The sequence below is a fragment of the Geotrypetes seraphini genome, chromosome 1, assembly GCF_902459505.1.
Source record: "Geotrypetes seraphini chromosome 1, aGeoSer1.1, whole genome shotgun sequence".
Taxonomy (NCBI): Eukaryota; Metazoa; Chordata; class Amphibia; order Gymnophiona; family Dermophiidae; genus Geotrypetes; species Geotrypetes seraphini.
In genome coordinates, this window is record NC_047084.1 from 215,843,420 (window position 1) to 215,868,598 (window position 25,179).

The 25,179-nt window shown below is 39.3% G+C and overlaps 1 protein-coding gene across 1 annotated transcript in view; it reads left to right on the top strand.

Moving 5' to 3' along the window:
* The window catches only part of TXK (TXK tyrosine kinase), a 66,304-nt gene extending 44,559 nt beyond the window's left edge, over window positions 1-21,745 (top strand). The window contains exons 11-15 of the mRNA XM_033958995.1: window positions 2,821-3,037; window positions 3,926-3,990; window positions 12,647-12,765; window positions 18,252-18,409; window positions 20,904-21,745. Coding sequence (XP_033814886.1) covers window positions 2,821-3,037; window positions 3,926-3,990; window positions 12,647-12,765; window positions 18,252-18,409; window positions 20,904-20,972 — 628 coding nt within the window. The 3' untranslated portion in view covers window positions 20,973-21,745. The remainder of the gene's footprint in view (window positions 1-2,820; window positions 3,038-3,925; window positions 3,991-12,646; window positions 12,766-18,251; window positions 18,410-20,903) is intronic.
* The last annotated feature ends 3,434 nt before the right edge of the window (window positions 21,746-25,179 follow it).

Here is a 25,179-nt window from a genome sequence, read left to right on the forward strand (position 1 = left end):
TCAACTTGGTCCTGGAGTACTCCTTTGCCAGTCAGGTTTTCAAGATATCCACAATGAATATGCATGGAAGACATGTGCATATAATGAGAGTATTGACTCTTTGAAAATCCTCATCCATTCTCTTGTTATTTCAAAATTAGATTATTGTAATGCTTTGTTTAAGGGTATTATAGTCAACTGAGAGTGTTTTTCTCACAGCATTAATCCTTCATTCACACGTGTAGTTAATCATTCACTGTTCCTCAGCGGGCCACCATGCGCTCAAACAATCTCATTGAGCATGGCTTTACGTCCCCCCTCCTCATCGGAACCAGCGTGTTTTACTCTTATTTTAAATTTATTTAAAGTTTATAATTAAAGTTTCAATACTTAAAGTACTTAGCTTTGTGTTAGATGTTAAACCGGGGAGTTCTAGTATGTACCACCGACATGTTTCGCCCGTGTAAATTGCTGGGCTTTATCAAGGTTCATGCTCCCTCATTTTACTTTCACCACCATAGCGTCCAAAACGGAATCCGTTTTGGACGCTATGGTGGTGAAAGTAAAATGAGGGAGCATGAACCTTGATAAAGCCCAGCAATTTACACGGGCGAAACATGTCGGTGGTACATACTAGAACTCCCCGGTTTAACATCTAACACAAAGCTAAGTACTTTAAGTATTGAAACTTTAATTATAAACTTTAAATAAATTTAAAATAAGAGTAAAACACGCTGGTTCCGATGAGGAGGGGGGACGTAAAGCCATGCTCAATGAGATTGTTTGAGCGCATGGTGGCCCGCTGAGGAACAGTGAATGATTAACTACACGTGTGAATGAAGGATTAATGCTGTGAGAAAAACACTCTCAGTTGACTATAATATTAACGTGGGCTTCATTCTAAGTTACCTAATAAATAGTGCTGAAAGTTACATTTGTTTAAGGGTATAGCACAAAAAGAAATCAAACGTCTTCAGATTATACAAAACACAGCCATCAGACTTATTTCAAAAGCTAACAAGTTCGATCATATAACTCCTCTTCTTAAGGAAGCCCATTGGCTTCCAGTGGCCCACAGAATAATATACAAACTTTGTTTACTCACATTTAAATCTCTTCTATTTAAAACTCCGGCTTTTATTCATAAATTATTAATCCCTTATTCCTCCAATAGAACTTTAAGATCAGACCAACAGCATCTACTAATGATCCCCTCGCTAAAAATAATAAATACGCGCCGTCAGTATATCTTTTCAGTCACAGCTCCCCAAACCTGGAATTCTCTCCCCATTTATCTACGAGAAGAAATCAATTTAGATAAATTCAAAAATAAACTGAAAACTTTCTTATTTAACGACGCTTTTGTAATCTAACACTATTGGTTTCTTTTAATTAATATTCAACAAGTCTTGGAACTAATTGTTTCTTCTCCCCACAAAATTTATTCAATTATTCTTTTATCCCATCCTTATGTGATTTCCATTTTTGGTTTCCCACTCTGCTTAAATACATTGTAACTTCTTCCCCTACCTTTCCCTTCGTTTCCAGTTTGTGTAGTTATTGTCTGTGTCTTGTTAGTCTTTAACTATTTTAAAATTTCTTTTATTTTGTAATTTTAATTCATGTGTAAATCACTTTGAATATAGACAAAGCGATTAATCAAATAAATATTAAACTTGAAACTTGAAACTTGAACTTGAAACTTGAGGCAGTGTATGCAAATCAGGTTATGCAAATTCAATGTGGATATTCTGAAAACCTGACTGGCAAGGGGGTACTCCAGGATCGAAAACCCAGCATAAATTAAGTGCCTAAATGTTGGTAGAGGTTTCCATTGTGGGCTGGTGAGTTAAATGCTCCAAAGCTCATAGAATTTCTTTGAGTGTCAGGGCATTTAACTCTCCAGCCTGCATTAGAAACCTCTACTGATGTTTAGTAAAAGGAGCCCTTAATTTGTAAACTGCTTTGAATCTAGTAAGAGATATAGCGGTATATAATACAGCATTAACATTAGCATTTATTTATTTAAAATATTTTAGCTCACCTTAAACAGGGCGGGTTACAAAAGCACCTACATAATAATAAAATATGGCAACAGATGCTGCCTGAAACAAGTTTCATTACCACCGCTGTGTAACCCTGTCTGATCACACTTAATCCCCTTATGCACTCAAAAATATTACTTATACGGACACGTATACTTTAATCACTATATTTCTTTATATCATGCTTCTTAAGAAATAGATTTAACACAAGTGGGGAATCTCGTCACTGGCTCACCCAATCGTGTGAAGCTAACTTGCTCTATCTTCCTTCTATTAGAACTATTTTTTTCTTTCTTTTTCTTCTTTTTTAATTATTTTATAAATATTTTATAAATTATCTAATAATTTCTAATACTACTAAATCTTCATTCCTATCGACTTCATATTCAATCCTGTCATCAAGGTTTTGAATTCATCACTCCATTTCATTACTTATTCATCTCATCATTTTAAATTAATTATATATTCAATGATTTTTTCATTCCCCTCAGTATCAAACACTTAGCTTGTTTGTTCAATGTCGCTGTTACACTAAGCAAGTTAGATTCACACAATTGGGTGAGCCAGTGACGAGTGCTGCCACATTGTATTATACTATGATCCAGTATACAGGTGGCATTCTGAGATTCCCCACGTGTGTTAAATCTATTTCTTAAGAAGCATGATATAAAGAAATATAGTGATCACACTCAAGTCAGGAACGCCTATACAAGTAGACTTTACTTGGAGAAATCAGCAAGCATAAGTAGACTGACCACTGTTTCAGAGAACTAATTGTCTGTCTATTCCTTGACAGGAAATTATCCCATCCTAAGTTAGTCCAACTCTATGGAGTGTGCATCAAGAATAAGCCCCTCTACATAGTGACAGAATTCATGGTGAAGGGCTGCCTACTTGATTACCTTCAACAAAGAAAAGGGAGACTTAGGAAGAGACTGCTCCTGAGCATGTGCCAAGATGTGTGTGAGGGAATGGAGTACCTGGAAAGAAATGGATTCATTCATCGAGATTTAGTAAGCATGCGTGCTCTTGTGTCATGTTGACGATCATATTACTGAAAGTTTAGAAGAAATACTGAATTTAGAAATGTGGTAACAAGCAATGTGCAGCCAGATATGGAAAACTTAGTTCAGTGGGTCCCAAACTTGGTTTACTCATTCATCTTGGATCTGTGCCCAAATTTGGGTGACATATTTGTATTTTAGAAGTGGGACAGGGGTAGAGCAAGGTTTATCAACAAAGTCTTTGAGGGGTGCACCCAGCCAATCAGATTTTCAAGATACCCACAATGAATATGCAAGAGATAAATTTGCATACAATGGAAGCAGTGCATGCAAATTTCTCATACATAATTATTTTGGATATCTTGAAAGCCAGAATGACTTGGTATGTCTGAGGACTGGGTTGAGAATCCTTGTAGAGGAACTAAGATGATGCTCATGTTTCCAATAACAGTCCTCGGGGATGGAAACCTCACATACCAAACCAGCCATGAACTTGTCTCATTTATGTTTCAAACAATTTTATTGATGACTATACAAAGGATATGATGACAAAGGTGGTCATCAACTTTTATGTTTAAACCCACCAACTAGTGCTGCCCGATTCGCCAATTTGAATTAAGTGGGGATAAAAAAAAAAACATTATAAGATTGCCTTCAAAAATCAATTTAAAAATAATTTAACCCTGAAAAAAATCAATGGGTCTTTACTTCTACAATACATTGAAAGCTCATCTTAAACTGGTGTGAAATGAGGATGGTACAATATACTAGGCAAAAAAAGAATTATTTTTCTCTATTCCAGGAGTTACTTGCATAGATGACACTGCTTCTGATCCTTGCATATGACAAGCCAGTGTTTCTTCAGTATGATTTAAATGCATTCTCTTCCTTTTGTAGGCAGCAAGAAACTGCTTGGTTAATGAGAAACAGATAGTTAAAGTATCAGATTTTGGAATGACAAGGTAAAGTAGCAAAAAAACAAACAAACCCCAATCTTGTTCATTGGAAATGTTCAAAGTCTTTTTCACAGCTAAAGCAGTGCTTTATTGGCAGAAATGGCCTGTCACAGTATTGCCGCCCATTATGTGGTTAAATTTATGTATGTGCACTTTTTCAGAGGCAGTTCTGAAGGCGAGCTTTGGGAGGAGCTTATACTAATAAAATACTTTTGAAAATTCAACCATAGGAGTTCACTTTCACCCAGAATATTTGCACATCCCAAAGATGTAAATGCAGCTTTATCATTTTTCTAGGGTAATTTTCACCAGTTGCAAAAGTCTGTATATAACTTTCATCGTTTTGTGTGGTTCTTTACCCTCAGAATCATGTAGAGTCACAAGATTTCTTTTCATCAATATTTTTGGAGAACACCTTTGGACTTGAGGGTCTATTGATTTGATTTGAGAAGTTTATACAAATCTTAGGATTTTGCCCTTACAAATTTGCATTGAGCATGTGCCATATTTGTGTGTTAGGACTTGTTCCGCCACTAATTTCTGACAAATGGGATGATCAGTGACACTCAGAAAAGCACACAGACAATATAAAAGCATAAACAATAACCCTTTATTATATAAGAATAAAAATAGCATCACCTTGACTCCATACAACGACCATCTTCACAATTGGGAATCCTGGCAATTGATAGGTGGGTGGACCAAAGGACTGTCCCTTTAGACATCTTGGATTCTCCCTCCAGACGTCATGGATTCTAATTCTAGGAGCAGCGCCCCGTCCTTATAAAGGGTGAAATCTGCTGAGTTCAAAAGCATAAACAGCAGGTGCTGGTCTTTTGTTCCTTGTTTTGGCAACACCCAGGTCAAGGAGGTCAAGATAGCAGATACTTGTTGAAACCGCAGGTGCTGGTCTTTTGTTCTGTGTTTTGACAACACCCAGGCCAGGATGTCAGAAGGAGGTGTTGCAGAAAACCGGCTTCTCATCTGGTTTCACTCTCCCTTTGATGTGATGTGGGCAACACTCAGGTCAAGGAGGTCAGAACGTCAGATAATCAGACTTGTGGATTCATGTCAGTAGTATGCTGAGTTTCAGTTACCCCCCTGGCCAGTCCCTTTGATGTTGTTCAAGGAGGTCAGAATGTCAGATAAACAGACTTGTGGATTCATGTCAGTAGTATGCTGAGTTTCAGTTACCCCCCTGGCCAGTCCCTTTGATGTTGTTTGGGCAACACTTAGGTCAAGGAGGTCAGACTTGAGGAGACATATTACGTAGTATTTTGAATTTCAATTACCCCCTGGTCATGGGCATAACAGTCCACCCCTGGATCCTTAAGTCTGCACCTCCCAATAAGAAATCATCCGCATAAAGGGAGAGAGTGTCCGTTTGTGTATACAATAGGTAGTTAAACAAAAATATAGAGTAAGGAATGAAGAAACACCTTTTGTGCCGTAGCCCTCCCTCTAGTAAAAGCATCCCACCAACGGTGTGCAGTGGTAGCTTCAATGTGATCTGATTGCTATATTTTGCATGGCTTTCTTTATAAATGGCAATAAAATACATCGGCAAAAGAAAAATTAATATTTACATTTGATATACACATACTGAAAAGGGAGCTTGAATAGCATGAATCACAAGTTTAACAGTACTGCTAGCAACAAATACATTTTTATGTGATATTTCTTGTATAAAGGTATAACCTTGCGATGGAATGGTCCATTGGCACAAATAGTAGATATGTTGAAAAGAACATGGTTCATAGATGACACATTTGTTTCATTTTGTTCGTCTATTTGTTGCCCATGATAAGTGGGAAACCCTAATTGGGGTTCCAATGTCAAAGGTATCACCGTAAAAGGACACATTGTTTCATTTCAAATTACACCATTTTCTATCTAAAGGTACAGAATGTGATGTGGTTTTAAATCAATGAGATAAAGTTTAACTGATCATATCTTAGTGTTAGTTCATGATTATGTACAGTATTTGGTACCCATTCACCTTCCCATCTAAATACTTCTGCTACTCTGGAGCCAAAATATGCTTGTTTGCCAGCCAGTATTTCAGAAACAATAGTATTTAAAATGGGAAAATTAATTTTCCCTTCATAAATTATTTCCTTATGTTCTAAACCTGGTATTCTTGCATTCCCTAATATTTATTGCTAATTAAGCATTTTACTTGGAAGTATCACGTATAGGGAATCATGGAAATTAATAATCTTATTAATATTATATTTGGGCTCTTACTCATGGCTTACATACATTTAGGGTAGCTTCATATTCACCATTGATCACTGCAGTTATCTGGTATCCCATTTTTCTTAGCAGCTTTGGTTAGGGTCTGGCTATGCTCCAGTTTCAATAGGCTTGCTATGCCACTCACATGCCTTCATTCACGTAAGAGTCAAGTGCACCACCCCCAGAGATCAGCCCTAATGTGAAGTGGCAGGATATAGGCTCACTTCTATTCCCAAGTCGGTGCCACATAATAGCGTCATGGCACGGCACTGTATGTCTGGTTGCGTGTCATCATCTTCTTGATCTGGTGAAATTTTCTCTTAACCCAGCATGTTAGCCAAATCATCAGAATAAGAGAGCAGAGCTGACCAATTTTATCACAAAAGGATGAAACTATATGAAATAACATTTCCCAGTATGTGATTTTCCAAGGAAAATATTTCATCATGACTGTTTAGCTTCAATGCTTTAGTTACAATAAACACCCCTAGTGGTAAAAGAGAAGATAAAAAAAGAAAAAGAAGAAAACCCACTTTATGTACAGAATGTGATAACATGTGACACAATACTGGTGTGTAAGGTAGTATTTGTTTGAGATAAAAGAAACAACACTAATGCACTTAAAGGTATTCTGTAGGACATTCAGAAAATACACCTTTTTATGTTCTGGACATAATTATTATGTCACTTAAAAGAGACCATAAACACGTACTGATGGTAATACCAAAATAACTTATGTCAGAGATGTGCACTGCACTGTTTATACCTGGTAAGTTAAATAAAGAGAGACCATTTTTTATTTTATTTAGCAAATATCAAATACCAATGAGCACCATTTTACCAGGTATAAAGCTTTCTAATTTTTTCTCTTCAGATATCCTCTTATAATATAACCCCTAACTAAAATATAATTGGGCATAAAATCATTGTGAGCATGGTTTTCATAAGATACTTTCTTGTAAGTGGGGGAATCTTTTTTTGGAAAGGGAAATGGTACCATTTGGACTAATAGAAGGGGTGGAATAAACTCTGGAAATGGCCAATGTGCGATGTTTATTGGGGTACCCCATAAGCTAAAACAGACAACACATAACAGAAACAGACAAACACAGAGCTCCGGCATGCTTTCTTCCATCGGTAATGGTTCAGGGTTGAATTTAATCTGTAAATAAGCACACTATTAATCAAAAGAGTCATAAACAAAATTGGTATCCATTGGATTCCCACTATCAGGTCACAGTGCTGGAAGTATTTTAAATATGGCACAGTGAAATTGGTTCTCCTGACCATGTCTGGATACTAAGCTTCTAAAAGAAAGAGAGATAGAAACTTAAGTTCTTGCTGGTCTCCTTTCTTTCTTCTTCCATTTCAAAGCTCTGTCACACACTCATAAGAGAATGCAAGCAGGGACGTTTTCATCTATAGAACATACAAGAGAAGTTTACGTGCAGGTACAGTGGTTCACAATGTTAGTGTTTGAGGTAAAAGACACATTTGTAAAATCACTTGGAGTGCAACTTCCTTATATTATCTAACAAAACTTTATACTTTATAAAGGTCACTTAGCAATATTTCTACTTTTTTATTGTCCAACCTACCCCATATGTTACCCCAGATGTGAAATATGTTGCCTCCAGAATCCAAAAAGGCCCAAGTCTGTTTTTTTTTTACTTTGGGGAGAAGGGAAGTTTACAATTTTCTGTTTAACTTTCTCTATCACCTCTTGGCATCCTTTTGCCCACTTTCTGCTATAATCTTGTAATAGAAAGTGGGACTATGTAAGTATTTTTTGTGGTAGTCTGGTAGATGTATATTGCCTCCCTTGCCAAGTGAATGCAAATTGTTCTGGACATTGCTCCACTATAGGAATAGTAAAAAATGCATTGGTTCATGTTTACAATTTTAGTGGAGATCGGTACTACTATTGCTTTAGATAATTTCCCCACCACTACTGATCTCATAGGAATGTCTGGCAATTTACCAAAACTATAGATTCCATCGGAAAGCTGTAGTGTTAACCCTTTTAGGATATCTAGCCCTATTATATTTTAAGGAATCCCATAGATTAATACAGTATATTCCCAAATTGGTAATTGTCCAATTTTAAAATTTGTAAATTTTTTTTTTTCCTGCTTGTATAATTTTCCCCCCAATCCTGATATTTATATTCCTCCACCCCAGTGTCCACTACAGCTTGTACCTTTTGCTCCCCAGATTTCTACTAAATATTTATCTCTACCTGCGGACGCTGTTCTAATTTGGTCCAGGCAAACACTGAGGCTCGGCATTGACATTATTGATTCTCCCAACACTTCCACCCTTTTAAATCAGGATAAAGAATGGAAGCAGTTTCTTCAGGGGGAGCCGTTGGCACCAAAATATCCTCCCTCTCTCCTTTGTTCACTTGTGTTTGAGGCATAGATTTCTTTCCCAGTCTTCTACTTTTGTACATTCCCCATAATGTCCCTGTATCTTTTCCATCTATTTCTTCCCTCTTTACACCATCTTTTATTAATGCCAAAAACATATTCCTCCGAGACACCCGCTTAGCCCTGTTTGAATTGGATTGTCCTTTTCTCTTTTTATCAAAAGTATTTTGAGGTCCCCAGTCCCCCCGATCTCTAACTGTCGGACCGCTTCTAAGGCTTCCAAAATAGTCCTGTCTATTTGATTAATCAACAAAGTTATCATTACCTGTTTGTATGCCGGTGCAGCATACTTGATAATTTTATTTCTCATGGACACTGTAAAAGGTAATGACATATATGTGTTAGCGTGACCTATTACTAAGGCTACCTTCATAGCCTCCTCCTTAATTCTCATTTGAGCATCTTTTAATGTATACCAAATTTTATCATTTGAGGGCCAATCAGATTCAAGTGGATATCGCCTCGTGACACCCCTACGAATTATCTCTAATAAAGACCATTGGGCATATTTTGCAGGATAAGGATCCTCTCGTAACGCATTTTGTACTGCTGCTTCTTGACTAATTTGAACAAATTTAGGGGCATCTGTGGCATCCAACATAATCCCTGCTGCACCCAGCTCCTGCACCCGAATTACCCATTGTATTAGTGGTTCCCCAGGCTGCTGTGTAAAGCGTGCCATCGTATCCATGATTTCATGTGGAGTAACATCCTCCATAACATTATTTCTAGTTAGATTTTCTCCTGTTTGCAGACTTCCCTGTAATCTTTGTCTCCTCACAGGCTCTGCTTCTAAACTTTCTGCCTGTTCTCCTTCAACACATATATCCTCCTCACTGTTATTAGAATTTGAATCCCAAATATTCCCATCCCGTTTGTTTGGATTCCAATCATCCAGCAGATGATAAATTAAGATTTTAACTTTTCTGTAACTCACTTTCCACCTCCGTTTCTTGTATTTATATCGTGCACATCGCATAGCTGCCTTTTCTGTTACATTTTGATAGGTGTCTACCTTATCCATTAACAACTTATTCTGACATTGTAGCATTTTAATGGCATGCTGTTGATTACACCTTTTCTTTTCCAGCTCTCCTAATTTCAATTGTAATTCATGTTTAGCTTCATGCAAATTCCTCCAGGCTGACAAAATCATCCTTCCTTGTCTAGAAATTACTTCTTGCTCTTCTCCGTTTGAGATTTTCACCTTTTGTAAGGAGGCACATAATTCATGTGGATCCCCACTTCCAAAAGTACAGGATTCACATAATCCTGCTTCTACAGACCACTCAGTGGCCATTATTTTACCTATACTGTCATTCCAATCTGGAACGGAGAGGTTGGGGGCCTGCCCCTCAACCCCATGTTTCATCTGGTGCTTTTTTGACCACATTGATCAACCCCACTTCTGGTACCAATATGTTCCGCCACTAATTTTTGACAAATGGGATGATCAGTGACACTCAGAAAAGCACACAGACAATATAAAAGCATAAACAATAACCCTTTATTATATAAGAATAAAAATAGCATCACCTTGACCCCATACAACGACCATCTTCACAATTGGGAATCCTGGCAATTGATAGGTGGGTGGACCAAAGGACTGTCCCTTTAGACATCTTGGATTCTCCCTCCAGACGTCATGGATTCTAATTCTAGGAGCAGCGTCCCGTCCTTATAAAGGGTGAAATCTGCTGAGTTCAAAAGCATAAACAGCAGGTGCTGGTCTTTTGTTCCTTGTTTTGGCAACACCCAGGTCAAGGAGGTCAAGATAGCAGATACTTGTTGAAACCGCAGGTGCTGGTCTTTTGTTCTGTGTTTTGACAACACCCAGGTCAGGATGTCAGAAGGAGGTGTTGCAGAAAACTGGCTTCTCATCTGGTTTCACTCTCCCTTTGATGTGATGTGGGCAACACTCAGGTCAAGGAGGTCAGAACGTCAGATAATCAGACTTGTGGATTCATGTCAGTAGTATGCTGAGTTTCAGTTACCCCCCTGGCCAGTCCCTTTGATGTTGTTCAAGGAGGTCAGAATGTCAGATAAACAGACTTGTGGATTCATGTCAGTAGTATTCTGAGTTTCAGTTACCCCCCTGGCCAGTCCCTTTGATGTTGTTTGGGCAACACTTAGGTCAAGGAGGTCAGACTTGAGGAGACATATTACGTAGTATTTTGAATTTCAATTACCCCCTGGTCATGGGCATAACAGGACTGTACCAAATATTCAATTTGATTCGTCCGAATAGTAATTTAAATTTGAATACGAATAAACCTGCAACTCTATTGTGCTAAATTCTACTGACATAAATACAGCTGAGGGGAGATATGATTCAGGTCTACAAAATCCTGAGTGGTGTAGAAAGAGTAAAAATAAATCAATTTTTCACTCTTTCAAAAATTACAAAGACCCTAGGGGACAACTTGATGAAGTTACATGGTAATACAACAATTAGGAGGAACTATTTTTTCACTCAATGAATTGTTAAGCTCTGGAACTTGTTGCCAGAAGATGCAGTAACAATGATTAGTGTAGGTGGGTTTAAAAAGTTTGGACAAGTTCCTTGAGGAAAGTCCATAGTCTGCTATTGAGACAGACATGGGGGAAGCAAATGTTTGCCCTGGGATTGGTAGCATGGAATTTTGATACCATTTGGGTTTATGTCGGGTATTTGTGATCTGGATTGACCTCTATGGAAATAGGATACTGGGCTAGATGGACCATTGGTTTGACCCAGTAGCCCAAATGGGTATATGGAGCAAAAGGAAATTTACTGCAACATATGTCTGATGTGACCATGTTTAACCTGAGGGCTGCATCAAAAGTAAAACTGTAAATAAACAATAATAACTAAATCAAACCAACAGTCATAACAATAGAAAATCATAAGCCTATAGATTAATATCATATAATTAAAAACATATAAATAATTTGTAAAACAAAACAAAAACCCCAATATGTAATAACAAACCATTCATAAATGAGGAAATCATATGTACATAAAAAAATCATACATACAAGCATGCATTGCTTTCATTGTATGCTAATAGATCTCATGCATATTCATTAGGGAAATCCTGAAAACCCGACTGGATTGCAGCCCTCGAGGACCGACATTTGACACCCCTGCTCTAGTGTAACAGCTTAGAAAAACAAAGCACACATGTGAAAAAATAAGCAACGGAAGCCCCGTTAATAAATTGGATTTATCCAAAACTGAAATAGACTACACATCTCCCTTGGTATTCGTGGGGGATAGGAGCAGAGCCAGACCGTGAATGGAGAAAAAACGGAAATATCTTCTTGTCCGGCTCTGACCAAACCCCGCCTCCCTCCTGCCTTCCCCCCGACATCGTGGCCTTACCTGGTGGTCTAGCAGGCTTTCGGGGCAGGAGCGATCTTCCTACTCTCCTGCCCCATGCAGATCGCCAATAGGAAATGACTACCGTGAGTTCCCGTAGTCTCTCGAGACTACGGCGGGAGCTCAAGGCAGCCATTTCCTATTGGCGATCTACATGGGGCAGGAGCGTAGGAAGATCGCTCTTGCCCCAAAAGCCTGTTAGACCACCAGGTAAAGCCAGGATGCCAGAGGGAAGGCGGAAGAGAGGTGGGAACATGATAAAATATGGTTCCCCCCCATAAAAAAAAAATTGTGAATTTGTGGAACCGCAAGTGTGGAAACCGCGAATTGGGAGGGAGAAGTGTACATACCCAGAGTACTTAACACAAAGGCCTGGATTCTCTAATCGGCACTGTTGTCGGCAGCCTCCTTAAGAGGCCACCAATCGCATGTCAATCATATGACTGCGCCATGTAGAGAATCGCGCCTCCAGCAATGGTAGGCACTGGAAATGTAGGCCGGGCTTTTCCAGGCCTACATTTCCGATGCCTACCTTTAATGTGAATTGCAAATGAGGCTTGACCAATGATCTGTATAATGCTGCTATTTTTATTAATCTGTAGTTCACAATATCATATAACATGGTTTTCTCTAGGTATGTTCTGGATGATGAATATATCAGCTCCTTGGGTGCCAAATTCCCAATAAAATGGTCTCCTCCAGAAGTTTTCCACTTCAGAAAATATAGCAGCAAATCAGATGTGTGGTCATTTGGTAAGTTGATGTAGTGGGTTAAATGAGGAAAAATGTGGCTTAAAGCATTCTTGAAATCAATGCTGTATATCAAATATAACTAGGGCAAGTTTCACAAATTTATTTTTCTTCACTAAAGTGCTCCAAGTGAAGGACAGCATTAATAAAATATTAAAAAGATAAAATCACATTTGGTACATTTCACCTCCTATGATAGAATCTTCCAGAAAAGCATAAATTTCTGCATGGCTTGCAATAGTCCAGTTTCACTGACTGAGATAAGCATTCATGTGGATGGGAACACTAAACTAAACTAAAACTTAATTTTATAGACTGGGTCTTCAACCAAAAGGTGCTTGACTCGGTTTACAATAATATAAATATAGTACATAAATATAGAAGAAGAATGTGAGAAGTTTTCAGAGCTAGTGACCAGCTTAGTTCTTGAGCCAGAAATCTTAGCCAGTAATGACAAGTAAATTAATATATGTTATATATCTCATAGAAAAATGTTATATCAGACTTGGTGAGCCAGGAATTGACTAGGTTTCCTCGGTATTCTAAGTGGTGCTTTTCAGACCCCCAAACAGAAAACAGAGCAAATCTATTGTACTAAGTAGCTCCCTGAATTGGTTCTATTGCATTTGTCAAATTATATCTCATTCCAAAAGCCTACAATTAAGTTCAATATTAAGGCATGGGAAGAGATGACCTAGTCAAGATTGAAGGTTCTAGACTTATTAACTCCAGCTGCTTGCAGTTGTGTTTTGTTATGTAGACTAGAAAATGACACGGTGGCAGTTACTTGTGGCTAGCTGTGGGTAACCCGCCGAAACGGTGGGGAGGGGAAAAAGTGCTCACTGAGGGCACGGGGACAAGGCCACCACCGCCCCCGGAGCGATGAATGGCCTTGTCCCCGCAGTTAAGGGAGGGATGACATGCGGTCACTGATCGCGCGTGGCCCCCTACCTACCTATGGCCAAATATATCTCCCTCCCTTCCCCTTATCTTTACGGTGCTTTCGTAAAAAAATTCCTGAAGCCGGTGAAGCCTGCCTGCCTGCACAGTCACGTGTGTGTGGGCGGAAGCTTATCCTCTAATGCAACTTCTGGTTGCGTCAGAGGAGAAGCTTCCGCCCACAGAGACGCGACTGTGCAGGCAGGCAGGCAGGTTTTGCCGGCTTCAGGAATATGGTAAGGGGGAGGGAGGGAGATAGATTTGGCCGTAAGTAGTGAGGGAGGGAGGGGGCCGCGCGCCTTCCCTCCCTTAAGTTTAAATTGTCTACTAACGTGCCGCTCAGAACTTAAAGAAGCTGGCCAAGATTAAGACAACTGATGTTTCAGGGGACTGAGACAACAGCAATTTCCAGACCCAAGAAATCGAATCCTTGTCCTCTTGTCATAAATTTCTTAGCACAGGTAAAAGGGTAAGGGGCGAAGGAAGTTGGAGGAACCTCACAGCGAGCTAACATCTGTACCAAAGGGTGAACAATACAGTGGGGGGGGGGGGGGAGGCAGGATTTTTATTCACATTTTATTCAAAGGGATGCCTTTGTCCATTTCTGCAGTACAAAACAAGCGAAAAGATGACTGCATACACAGTGCAAAGAAAAGAAGTTGGACTGGAGTGGTGCAGATTAGAGAATGACACGGTGGCAGGAAGGGAGGGAGATTCTCGGACCGCTGAAGGGCAGTGAGGTGGCGAGAGGGAAAGGTGGATGCTGCAGGGGCAGGGACGGGGCGGTGAAGGGGACGGGTCAGTGATGGGACAGATTTTTTCCCCGTGTCATTCTCTAATGTAGACCTTAATAACTTTTTTTTTTTTTAATATATGCAGTCCTGGAAGAAGAGATGAAGTTCTAATTATAATCATAATTATTCTTTATTTATATGCTTATTTAATTGGGAAATTGGGTAAGTAATTGGGTGGGTGGTAAGCAATGGGTTTGTAAGATATAATGTGGTAGTTGAAATAGAAATTGAAATTGTTTCAATATATTATTGGTTGTTTATTCATATAACATAACATAAAACTCACTTGTATACCGCAAATACCATTAAGTTCTATGTGGTTCACAAAGATTAATAATACAAATGAATGAACATCCAATTTCTAACTTCCAAAAGATTCCCTAAAAAGATGCATCTTTAAGGCATGTCGAAATTGCTGATAAGAAATTGGGAATGTAAATATGAGTTAAATCCCTATATATATTTGTATATCCACTCGTCATATTACTTGTATTTCCTCATGTTCAATAAAAATGATTTAAGATAAAAAAAAATAACTTTGTTATGATGGGGGAATACCTCAAGGAGGAGTTAATTGGATGGAAACAGTGAATGAAGTAGAACAGCAGTGGGTAAAACTGAAAGGAGCTATTTTAAAGTGACAAACCTTTATGTTGGAAAAATACATTTAGGTAAAAGGAAAAGAAGGCTGCTTTGGTTCTCAAATATAGTAGTTGGAAAAGGGAAGAGAAAAAAGGTTAGCCTTCATAAATTACAAGACATTGAAGAAATAGGAAGACAGGGAAAATATGTGGAAAAGCTGTTAGAAAAGCAAAGATGCAAATGGAAGAAAAGATATAGTAAAATTGGGGAACACAAAATTTTTTAGGTATGTAAGGAATGGCATTGTGAAGCTCAAGGGTGAAGAGGACAAATATGCAGAAACTGATAAAGATAAGGCTAAACTGCTAAATAATTATTTCTGTTCTGTGTTCACGGAAGAAAAGCTAGTGGTTGGACCGCAGAAAACAAACACAAATGGGGATGTGTGGCAGACCAGGAGAGATTCTCAGAAGACTGTGCTTGTGAGGAGCTAGCTAAATTAAAAATAGAGAAAGTGATGGGGCCTGATGGGTTACATCCGATGTTACTTAGAACTCAGAGAGGTTCTGGCGGCTCTGTTGTCTCACCTTTTCAATGCTTCTTTAGAGTCTGGAGTAGTCCCGGAGGACTGGAGAAGGACGGATGTAGTCCCTTTGCACAAAAGCAGAAGTAAGGAGGAGATTGGAAACTCTTCTTAAGCAGAGGATAGTGAGATTTCTAGAACCGAAAGGACTGCAGGACATGAGGCAGCATGATTTTACAAGAGGCAGATCAGACAAATCTGATTGATTTCTTTGACATGGTGCCATGTTGACGGTTGGTAAGCAAAAGGAGTGCCCTCAGTATGGGCCCTAAAGTGATAAACTGGATTAAAAACTAGTTCAGTGGAAGAAGACAGAGGGTAGTGGTAAATGGAGTTTGCTTAGAGGAAAAGGATGTTGTTAGTGGAATTCTGCAGGGATCTGTCCTTGGGCCAGTGAAATTGCAGAAGAACTGTCTGGTAAAGTTTGTCTTTTTGCCGATGATACCAAATTCTGTAATAGGGTAGCCACTCCGGAGGGTGTGGATAATATGAGTAATCCAAGGTACCACTGTACTGAATAGTAATGGAGAAAGAATAGAGCCTTGGGGAATGCTGTAAGTTTGAATAATAGGTGATGAGGTTTTCTCTTTTGAGTGAACTTTAAAGTTACGTTCGTTGAAATAGGAGATGAACCATAGGAGGGCTGAGCCTGTGATACCGCAATTCCTAAGACGATCAATAAGAAGATGATGATAGACAGTGTCTAAGGCTGCAGACAAGTTGAAAGAGATGGGAAGGACAGATTTTCAGTGGTCAAGAAAGTAGTTTATAGTAGTGGTGAGACCGAGTAAGGATAATTCAGTAGAATAATTAGAGCGGAAACCTGTTTGGTGGGGGTGAAGCACGTTGGATTTGTCAATAAATTCTGTAAGCTGGTTATGTACTATTTTTTTCTGTGAGTTTAGAAATGAGGGACAAAAGTTTGCTGGTTGTGTGTTGTCAAGATTTTGGTTTTTCAGTTTCGGGAAAACTAAAGCAGTTTTCCAGGCTTTGGGGACAAAATTAGAAGTGAGACATTTAGTTATCATTTCCAGTATGAATGGGCCGAAGATAGAAAATAATTTTTTCAGAATTGAGGGAGGGATGTTTTCTATTGGGTTATTAGGGGCATTTATCGTTTGAAATACTTTTTGGAGGTCTGCTAAAGATTGAAGTCTAAAGTTAGAAAAAGTACTGAAAGGTAGAAAATTTGTCTGGTTGGAAGGATCTTGGGGTTGTATGGGTGTGGATTGTCCTAGGTTCGATCTGATATCCTTAATTTTCTTCCTCTACTTGCAGCGAGCAACCAGTAGCAGCAGCATTTGCGGCAGCAGGCGAGGGTTGGGTATTCGCTCTAGGATGCACCCTTTTTTCTACCCACTTTTTTTGGGGAAAAAAGTATATCTTATGGAGCGAAAAATACAGTATGTTCTGCAAGTTCTACAGAGTGGATGTGGCAGCAGTATCCAGAGATCATTTCCATATTGCTGTTTTTGCACATGGACTGAGTTTTTTGTCTGCAGTTTTATTTGGTACCTTAGCCACCTGGGACCCCTGATGAAGGCGCGTTTACTGAAACACAGACCGTTTCGGGTCCATTGGTTTGGTTCAAGGTGGTAATATTAACCGCATTCATGATTTTGGTTTAATAAATTTAGCCTGCTTCTTTGTACAGCTCTCTGCAGTTTTCTTTGTTTTTAGCATGGGAGGACACCATCTTTGGGTCCTCACCCTAGATTTCTGGGACTGCTTTAATACATCCCTACTGTCCAAATTGAAACACTATTGCACTAGAAAAAGAGATTAGGTTCTTACCTCGCTAATATCTTTTCTAGTAGATAGGTGTGTCATTCTGGAACTGTGTCCTGATGGTTATTTATTCTGCCTGCCTACTGTCTCAATTGAAAGGTTGAGTCAAAACTGAGATTTTAATGTCAGACCTTAAGGGTATATAAAATAATCTATTGCTGTAACACATTGGGGAATATTTGAATTTCATAAATGTTTGTTTGGTATGGTTATTTTGATGATTGGATTGTTCAATTATGATGTTTAACATGTTTGTTATACTTTTAGAGCAGAACAGAAATGTATTTTGGGGAGTCTCCCCACACCCCTCCTTCTTATGTGTTTCTATAGGTCTATTGCCTGCTTTGGTACAAACTGAAGGGGGCAGCAGAGCACTCTGGAGAAGGAGGAGGAGTTGAAAACCCAGAGTAGATTTATCTGCATGGCTTGCGAGCATGGGGAGAATACCCTACTGTCCAGAATGACAGACCTATCTATTAGAAAAGATATTAACAAAGGTAAGAACCTAATCTGTCTATGCATTGTTATCTGTCTAGAATCTAGTTTGAGATTAGTGTGGGCTATAAATGTAGAATAGAATAGACATTTGTTCAGGAATGAAAAAATAGCCTAGAAATTGCCCATCCCTAATACATTAGTTCTTGCAGTGCTGAGTATACATCTATGTTATATTCATTCCAGTCAAATAACTGCATTTAAGCTTGAAAATAAATACCAATGTTAGAAGGGTTTTTTATTTCATTTTTTTGCTTTGCTCTCCTGTAATATGAAGGAATTCTATCTAATTCCGGTTTTATTTGTAGGAGTTTTGATGTGGGAGGTCTTCACAGAGGGGAAGATGCCTTTTGAGAGGAGATCCAATTCTGAGGTAGTGGAGGAAATTTCAAAAGGGTTCAGGCTCTACCGTCCACACCAGGCTTCACTGGCTGTGTATGAAGTAATGCAGAGCTGCTGGCATGAGGTTGGTTCCTCTTCTTCTCCCACCTATACTGTGGCATGAGCTGTCAGTGCTATGATGACCTTTTTTAATTTCTACTAGGAATGATTCAAGATAGGAAAAGGACAGAAGAGCATGTAGAAAAAAAATTTCTATAGATTTTTTTTTTTTTTAAATAAATACATATTTGTCTTTTATACTCCCCTTCCAGAGCTCATTTCAAGCTAATACATTTATACAGAACCTCAGAACACCACTCCAGGCTGAGTTCACAGCCTTAAGCTTGACATGTACGTTCCTCACTGGTTCCTTTTTCAAAATACAGAGTGCCTATAACTTTTGGTGCAAAAATGCTGATGTGTTTTATAAATTATTTTCTGTTGTTATACCTCCATTATTTAGAAGTTTTTAGATTTTCTTTGTTTTAGATTTTTATAGAAAAGTACTTGGCTTAATATTTGTGGTTGCACCATCGGGATTATCTTGCTGATATGTTTTGCCGGGGCTTTTTCCAAGGCATAATCCCTTTAATTTCTCCCGCCAGCTTTCTAGACCACTTTGATTCATACAAAGATGCACATCAAAAACATGGTGCGTCTAAAATAAGCATTATTGTCTCAGCTTTCAGGGACAACACAAATCAATCCTCAATCCCTGTCCACACGCTTTCTAGGTTCTGATGCTGTGTTGGGCAAAATACTGATGGGGCTATGTCCCTAGTAGCTTACCACATTCCACTGCCTATGAGAAGAAGCAACTTTCAGCCATCTTAAAACACTGATTTCTCCAGAATGAAAACATAAATGCTAAAAATGCTAAAAATGAACCTTAATGATTTTATGTGAATTCTTTTTTTTTTTTTTAGTACTGCTATTTTAAGCACTTTTGTGTGCATTCTTAGTCAAGGCCTCCTTTTTTTGTGTAAGAAAGGTTCGTGGGGGCAATGGGGCCACTTCAAGGCAGTCGCTATCAGCTGGAGAAACTTGCTGAAATATATGTGAGCTGATTCAGTGCATTCAGACTGTGGAATTGCATTGTGAGAAGTTGAAACCTACTCACAATCCACATTTCATGATAAATCATATCCAAAGGGCCAATGCTCAAAACCTAACAGTGGTGTTAGAGGCAATTAGTGCTGGACCAGCACACACGTTAATGTGCTCATGATGTTCAGAGGACTCTAGAGAAGGAAATGTGCATGCCAAAGATGGCTGCAAATTGTATTTAAATATACTCAAACAGATGTTAATGAGGTAATTTGGTATTCCCTCGAAATGCTCAGAGAGCAAAAACAAATGCTGCTCTTAATACTGGAAATTTACCATCAGCTCGGGGATGGCATTCAAGATTATGAAGAAAAGATGTTTTTAGAAATTTTTCACTTTAAACTGACGACTTTGTCTTGCATAAGAATAGCCATACTGGGTCAGACCAATGGTCCATCTAGCCCAGTATCCCGTCTTCAAGGTGACCAATCCAGGTCACAAGTACCTGGCAAAACCCCAAATAGTAGCAACATTGCATGTTACCAGTCCAGAGCAAGGAGTGGCTTCCCCCATGTATCTTCCATTTACCTTTTTGTAAACCCAGCTATGTTAACTGCCCTTATCTCAAAAAAGCTATAGCCCGTGCAGCTTATAAACACTGATAGCAAGAAATAAATGTGTGCAAGTCCAAACAAAACAGAAAGTGCAAGCACCTATTGGTGCCATCGTTCTGCGCTTAAATATGAGCTTCTCAAATGAAAACAATTTTTGAAATGTTTATATTTAGCTTATAAAGACACAAGAAGAACAGTGCCAATATGTACTTGAACGTCCAGTCTTGCCTGAGATCTGCACACAAGAGTTTCATGGTAAATGTGGGTCTTATGCACATGAGCCAGGCATGTTCATTCCCCTTGCTTTCAGTTTCATGGTGTTCCTATAATTTAAAAACTATTTCCTTTGAGTGTTGGAGAGCTAGGTTGCTATGCTATTCTTATGCTATTGGGTCTGCGTTGTTGGTTTTAGCGCACGACCTTTGAGCATCACGGCCCAAGTCCTTGGGCCTTTGTAATCTTTCTGCCCAGTGGCATAGTGAGGGAGATTGGTGCCCGGCATCGCTGCGCAGTGCCATGCACTCCTACTCTTCCCCGCCGCTTGAGCACCCCCATCCTTGTGTACCTCTTGAAATGTTTGGCAGCATGAGCACCATCTTCCATCGGCTGTTCGTGCTGATCTCAACTCCCTTATGATATCACATCCTGATCCCCCGACCCGGAAGTGACATCAGAAGGGAGCTGAGGCAAACGCAAGCAGCATGTGGAAGATGCTGCTTATGATGGTGAACCTTTAAAAGAGGTACTTGTGGGGCAGAGAGGAGGAATGACATAGGTGGTCCCCACGAAGACTGTGCCCGGGGCAGTCTGCCTCTACTTACTACGTCATCATCTCTGTCCCCCATAATTGGGCACATGATGGACTGTGACCTCACATTGTTAATTAGGAAATGATTTTCTTGAACTTGTATCTTTCAGAAGCCTGAAGATCGCCCATCATTTGCAGTTTTATATCAGGCTATCACAGATTTAGCGGAGGCTGGATAACTGCATAATGACAAGATCGGGTACTGCTTTACTAAATACTTTGTCAGGATGGACAAGATTTTATCTTACACCAGTGCAAGTTCTGAATAACATCTGGCAGTGGAATTTAGAGCTGTCCAAAGCACAGGAAGAATGACTAATGACAGAAATGTGTATCTTCTTATTAGCCACACAGATTAGTGTTTATGCACATCCTTATAGGTGACAATTTTATAAAGGTTTTTCTGCATGTGAAGTCAATTTTTAAATGCAAAGAGCCTTTTTAAAAAATTGTGTGGTCATATATGCAAAAAGATTGTATGTACATGTATATTTGTGTGGACTAGCTGAGCCTTCCAAAACCTACTATGATCACAGCTTTCTCAGCAGTGACACGCCTTACCAAACAACGCAGCCCATAGACCAGGCAAAATTGTTGCGTATATATATTTATTACCACCATCTTAGAGACCTCTGAGGACGTGTTGATTGAAACATGGACCGTGTCGGGTCCCTTCACCTAACCTAAGGTGGTTTATTTGTGCGCAACCAATTGTTTATTGAAATGAACATTGCTTGCATCTTGTAAAATGTTTTGCAGTATTATCTTTTTGTTTTGCCTTCCCAAACCCACCTATTTCCTACTCATATAGGTGACACCTGCAGGCGTAAGGGCTATTGTTGTGCTGTACAATTGGGTCCAGTAGATTTTGGGTAGGTTTTGGAGGGCTCATCATACACTATAAGGTGAGATGTGTACCAGCAGTGTTCCCTAAGGTGCCCCACTGCTCTGCTAGGATGTCTGTGTGGTCAGTCTACTAAAAATGCTAGCCCCTGTTACATCCCAGTGGCTTGTTTTGTGTTTCTTTTGGATTTTTTTTTTCAAAAATAGTTTGAAATGTAGACACACATCTAAGAAATGGCCATTTTCAAAACAAAAAATAGACATGTTTCTGTTTAGAAAATTGTCATTTATGCTATTGGATTTTTGTGTCTTCCGCAAAACATCCAAACTTGGATTTGGACATTATATCGAGAATGCCCCTCCATGTGTTATTCTGTAGTGGCATCCATAAGTAGCATAGCACATAAAAGCAAAGGGGGGGGAGGGGGACATTCACATAGGTGCAGCATGTGAGGGCCATGAGCAGTACTGCCACTTATTCAAACAACTTAGAAAATGCTGTAAGTTATGTGTGCCCTTACTGCATTTAGGTGCTTGTAGTTACCCCAGATCTATGGCTGCCGCTAGTATTAGTTTAGAAGGCAATTTCATCAGGCAGCCTCGAAGCCTTTGCTAGGCTGGCTCATCTCCAACGAAAGAGGAAGTTGTATCATCAGAGGTGGGCCGGCCAAGCAAAGGCCTCAAGGCTGCCTGATGGAACTGCGGCTAATAGAAGATTAGGTTTATTCCTTTGATAATCTTCTTTCTGTTAGTCCCTGGAGGATTCCATATGCTAGATCTTTTCTGAACACATGCTGCACTCCCCTCCTAGTGTGAGAATCAGTGAACAGTTCAGTCCCAAAGCCAAGCACATATACTGTACCTGCAAATCCAGGACAAGAGGGTACGGGGGAGAATCCATATCAACATAAGTAATTCACAAACTGGTTTGCTCTGCAAAATATCAACAAGTAATAAACAGGCACAAAGGCAACTCAGAAAAACATTGAAGAACAATGTAGAACTAACCTGCTGTGTGCAATGAGCACCCAAAGAAAGGCCTTCGTTAACGAGCATACTCACAGAATCTGTCAGCTGGCTGAAAAATTTTCAAGCTTGTAGGGAGAGTAATTGAGGCAGAACGGAGCAGGGTATATCAACAACTGAATATATACAGATAGAGTGGGTCGTATGAAATCCTCCAGGGGCTAACACAAAGAAGATTATCGAAGGTATAAACCTAATTTTCCATTCTGTTACATATGCTAGGTGACATACCAAAGCCATGGTAGCTAGGGAGGGACAGAAGAGCCTGCCTTCAAAACTGAGGTCCCAAAAATGGCATCAGAACGCGACACCACGTCCACTCAGTAAAACCGGGTAAAAATATGAAGCGTAGACCAAGTAGCTGCCCTACAAATTCCATCAGGATGAATTGCGCGAGATTCTACCCATGATGCAGCCACACTTCTCATCGAGTGCGCTTTAAGCGAGATTGGTGGCTGCTTACTAATCTAATCTTCCATTTGTGAGTCGCAAACAAAGCTCAAGGCAACAGATCAAAGAGGAAGTGGGAAAGTAGAGGGGTGGCATGGAGAAACAAGGGGAGGGGCCTAGAAGTAGGAGGTGCAATACAGAAGCTGAAATGGCTATCTGAATCCATCGAGCAATCGAGGACTTTGACGCTCAGGGAGGCCAAGAAGACCAGTGTCAGCAAAGGCATCAGCCGGATCCAAAGTAAATACAGTGGCAGGAGACAGGAGACTTCAGTCCATACAGCCTCAATTATATAATTTCTTTTTCTTTTGTCTTTTATCTTTTATGACCTCAGTAGTACAAACTGTGAGAAGATTTTCATTCACAGTATAGTATGTACTAAAATCTTCATCGGTCTATCTTATTTATTTACTTTATATATATTTTAATTTAATTTATATATATAATTTTAATTTAATTTTAATTTTATATTTTAATTTAATTTTAATTTTTAATTTAATTTAAATTTAATTTTAATTTTATAATTTTAATTTTAATATTAATTTATATATATAATTTTAATTTAATTTTATATATAATTTAATTTATTATTTAATAATAAATTAAAATATATTAAAATATAAATAAAATATATAAAATATATATAAAATATATATAAAGTAAATAAATAAGATAGACCGATGAAGATTTTAGTACATACTATACTGTGAATGAAAATCTTCTCACAGTTTGTACTACTGAGGTCATAAAAGATAAAAGACAAAAGAAAAAGAAATTATATAATTGAGGCTGTATGGACTGAAGTTTTCTGATATTTAGCCTTAAAAAAATCTTTACATTACCTGCCTTTTATATTTGTCTAGGAGACAGGAGAAACATAAAATCTGCATGGCAACTACTACAATCGAAATCTGGCATGGCCAGACAAGTGAGCTCCCAAAAGGAAACTTCGCCACAGACCCATAGACTGAAAACCCCCCAACACGCCAGCCAGCTGCATCAAACGAGCAGGGTCTGAGGATACACCATTCAGAGGAGCCAAATAAAACCCGGTGATAAGGTTCACTCTGCAAACATGATGGCACTGTTGAGGTACATGCGTCGCATGAAAAGAGTCCTCAGAATCAGAAAGCAAGTGTACTGTGTCAGGCTCCAGAATGGCACCTGGGTGAGATTTTCGTAGGAAGGCTTGGACCCAAGCCAGCTCCCCAGCCCAAGAGGACACAGAGGAGGTGAAGTCTGAAGCTCCTGTCCCCTCCCCCAGCGTGCTAAGGCACAGGGGTCAAAATCGCTGATGTGACACCAATCTGATGTAATCAGTGTCCACATCCAATAGATTAGGGGCTGGGAAGTCCATCCCAATAGATTTTAAGTAAAATCAAGGGGGTTTTGAGGCAGAAATTAAAGTTAGAAAAAAGATAAATTTTAAAATCCAAGATGGCCGCTGTTACAAATGCTCACCAAAAATGTCAAAAATAAAATCCGAAAATAAAAAATAGCAATTTGGGGTTTGGGGAGGTGGAGGACCTGAACCCTACCCACAGAAACTGTGAAAACGTTGTTTACATTGATTTACAAGCCACCCCCCAAGTTCCTATAGGAAATAATGGAGGTATTCACAGTCTCTGTAGTGCCTTTGTCTGTCGGTGTTTTTTTTTAAAGCAGCTGAGTGGAGAGAAAGGACTTTCTGCCTCAGAAACAGCTCCAAATGCACTAGAATTGAAGATCTTCAGACTGCAAGCCGGCTAGAGAACGACTACACCCTCCGCCCTCACGGATCCTCTGCCACACGGTCGGGGCTGGAAAGGCAGCCTGTGCCTTGAAACCCAGGTGGATTTCTGTCCATACGCACTCAGCCTTCACTAGAAACCTGTGAAAGGGTCACCGACCAGCAAACTCCATGGGAAGGGATCCTGGGTACTTCCAGAAGGTGACACACAGCAGGCTGGTTTCACAGATTTACCAGAGTTTCTATGGGACGCTTCAGTCCAGCACCACAGGACTGCGTCCTTTTTTCTGACAGCGGATCACCAGGGAGGGGTCTCAAGGCACTAAAGCCATCAAGAA